The sequence below is a fragment of the Trichechus manatus genome, unplaced genomic scaffold (assembly GCF_000243295.1).
Source record: "Trichechus manatus latirostris isolate Lorelei unplaced genomic scaffold, TriManLat1.0 scaffold00250, whole genome shotgun sequence".
Classification (NCBI taxonomy): Eukaryota; Metazoa; Chordata; class Mammalia; order Sirenia; family Trichechidae; genus Trichechus; species Trichechus manatus.
This window is the reverse complement of record NW_004444186.1, coordinates 2,724,646-2,727,084: the sequence shown is the minus strand read 5'-3', so window position 1 is coordinate 2,727,084 and position 2,439 is coordinate 2,724,646. Positions and strand designations below refer to the sequence as shown.

At 45.3% G+C, this 2,439-nt stretch overlaps 1 protein-coding gene across 1 annotated transcript in view; it reads left to right on the top strand.

Annotated features, from left to right (window-relative positions):
- The window catches only part of FCGR1A (Fc gamma receptor Ia), a 17,417-nt gene that overhangs the window by 8,252 nt on the left and 6,726 nt on the right, over window positions 1-2,439 (top strand). Inside the window, 2 exon segments of the mRNA XM_023724593.1 lie at window positions 1,090-1,347; window positions 2,247-2,435. Of these exon segments, the coding sequence (XP_023580361.1) occupies window positions 1,090-1,347; window positions 2,247-2,435 (447 nt within the window).

Below are 2,439 nucleotides of genomic sequence, written 5' to 3'. Positions count from 1 at the left end.
ACCCTAAGCACCACAGAATGAAAGACCGCCCGGTCCTGCGCCATCCTCACAATCGTTGTCAGGCTTGAGCCCGCTGCATTTTTGGTTATATGTAGAGGTGTACATCGAAAGGGAGGGCCCATTTGACTGGGAGCTTGTTTTCACCGACTATATCCCTGATCTGCATACATCTGAGTTCTCCTATCAATTTAGTTTGATATACACATCTGGATATGTCTGCGATTCTGTATGTTTGTCTTAGTACATGTGATCCCATTAAAAAGTTTGTCAGGAGTTAGAGTGTATTAGTTTCCTATTGATATGTAACAAATTACCACCAACTTGGCAGCTTAAAACAACATACATTTATCATCTCACAGTTTCCACAGTTCAAGAGTCCAGGCATAGCTCAACTTGGTGCTCTGCTCAGGCTCTCACAAGGCTGCCACAAGGTGTTGACTGGCCTGTGTCTCTTTCTGGAGCTCTTCCAAGTTCATGTGGTTAGTGACAAAATTTAATTCCTTTCGCTGAAGGATTAAGGTCCTCACTTTCTTGCTGGCTGTCAGCCAGGGGCCATTCTCAGATCCTAGAGACTCTGGAAGTTCCCTGCCACATGGCCCTCTTACAGGCCCTCTCACAACATGGCAGCTCATGTCTTCAAAGCCAGCAGGGGACTCTCAGTCTAATCTGCTAAGACAGAGTCTTATATAACATAATCCTGGGAGGGACATCCCATCACCTTTGTCATATTCTGTTGGCTAAAAGCAAGTCATGAGTTCCATCCATATTCAAGGGGATTATACAAGGGCATGATTCACTGGGGTCACCCTGGAATTCTGCCTACCACATAAACTGTTGTTGTGTCAACCAACTTTTGAGATCTGGAAAGGGACGATAAAAAGGGGTTGTGTGCCTGGCTTTTGGTGAAACACTACTTTTCTTCCCAACAAAGCTAAAGCTATTTGAGGAATGGGCCACAGGCCTCAGAGTCAGCAGACCTCTGAAGCTGGAATGTTGCAAGACGAAAAAGATAAAGCCTCTGGGCCAAGCTTCAGGATCCTTGTGTCTCCTCCACTATCTATATACGTTTGGGGTCTACATTTTTTTCAGGTTGGCTGCTACTACAGGTCTCTAGCCGAGTCTTCACTGAAGGAGAATCTCTGGCCTTGAGGTGTCATGGATGGAAGAATAAGCTGGTGTACAACGTGGTTTTCTATCAAAATGGCAAAGCCTTTATGTTTTCTCCTTACAAATCTGAACTCACCATTCAGAAAACCAACTTGAGTCACAGTGGCGTCTATCACTGCTCAGGAAAGGGAAACAACCAATACATGTACAGATCAGCGGGAGTATCTATCTCTGTGAAAGGTATGGCATCGTCACAGTCCTAGAGCTATTACTGTAAGGACTAGCAACAGCATCATAAATCGTCAGTTCAATATACAAGTGAAGAAACTGAGCTTCAGAGAGATGAACTGCCTTACTGAAGGCCACACAATGACCAGAGCGACTGGGCCAACCCCAAAACTGAGGTCTTCTGGGTTCCAGCCCATTGCTCTTTTCAATATACCACAATACCCCACCTGTAATCCCAGGAGCTAATACTGAGGCCAAGGCAACATGAGGATTCATTTCATTAGTTTCATTTTAGTTGCAAGGAATCGAGATTCACTCAAGGTAGCTAGGAGGGTTATTAGAAAGTAACCCAATGAAATCTTATGGAAGTTCACAGAGCTAGAAACTAAGAAGACATCTGGAATTGGTTACACTTTCCATCTGTCTCTCAGGGACAATGTGGCCTCTCTCGTTCTGCTTCTCTCTGAGTTATCTGCTAACCGAGCAGCTTCCTGTGTGCCAGCTGGCACACGGTCTCAGACCTCAATCTATCATGGTCTCTCCTCCTCTCCTCACCAACCATTAGTAACTTTTTTTTTTTTTTTTTTTGTTTTGGTTATTTCTTTTGGGAAAAAATTTATTCTCCTGGATTATCTTTTAAGCCAGGAACGCATATAACAAGTTACTGAACTGGGTAGCATATGAGTCAGTGTCCACTCTGGCTGACCGTTGCCAGAAGCGCAGGATCATATGATATATGCCGTGGCCATTTAGGGAGGCATGGGTTGGGTAGAGGTATTCCCCACAGTAGGGTGTGAGCAAGCTGGAGACTGTAATTACGTCTATCGGAAACCCCAAGAAATGCATCTTTGCCGGCAGCGGGAAAAATGTCTTATGGATGCCTTCTCATCCCCTGTCCACTTTCTCTTTAGAGCTATTTCCAGCCCCAGTGCTGAGAGCATTCTTTTCATCCCCCCTCCTAGAGGGGAATCCAGTGAACCTGACCTGTCAAACACAGTTGTCCTCACAGAGTCCTGGTTTGCAGCTTTACTTCTCCTTCCACGTGGGCAGCAAGAACCTGATGGGCAGGAGCACATCCTCTGAATACCAGATTCTGACTGCTAA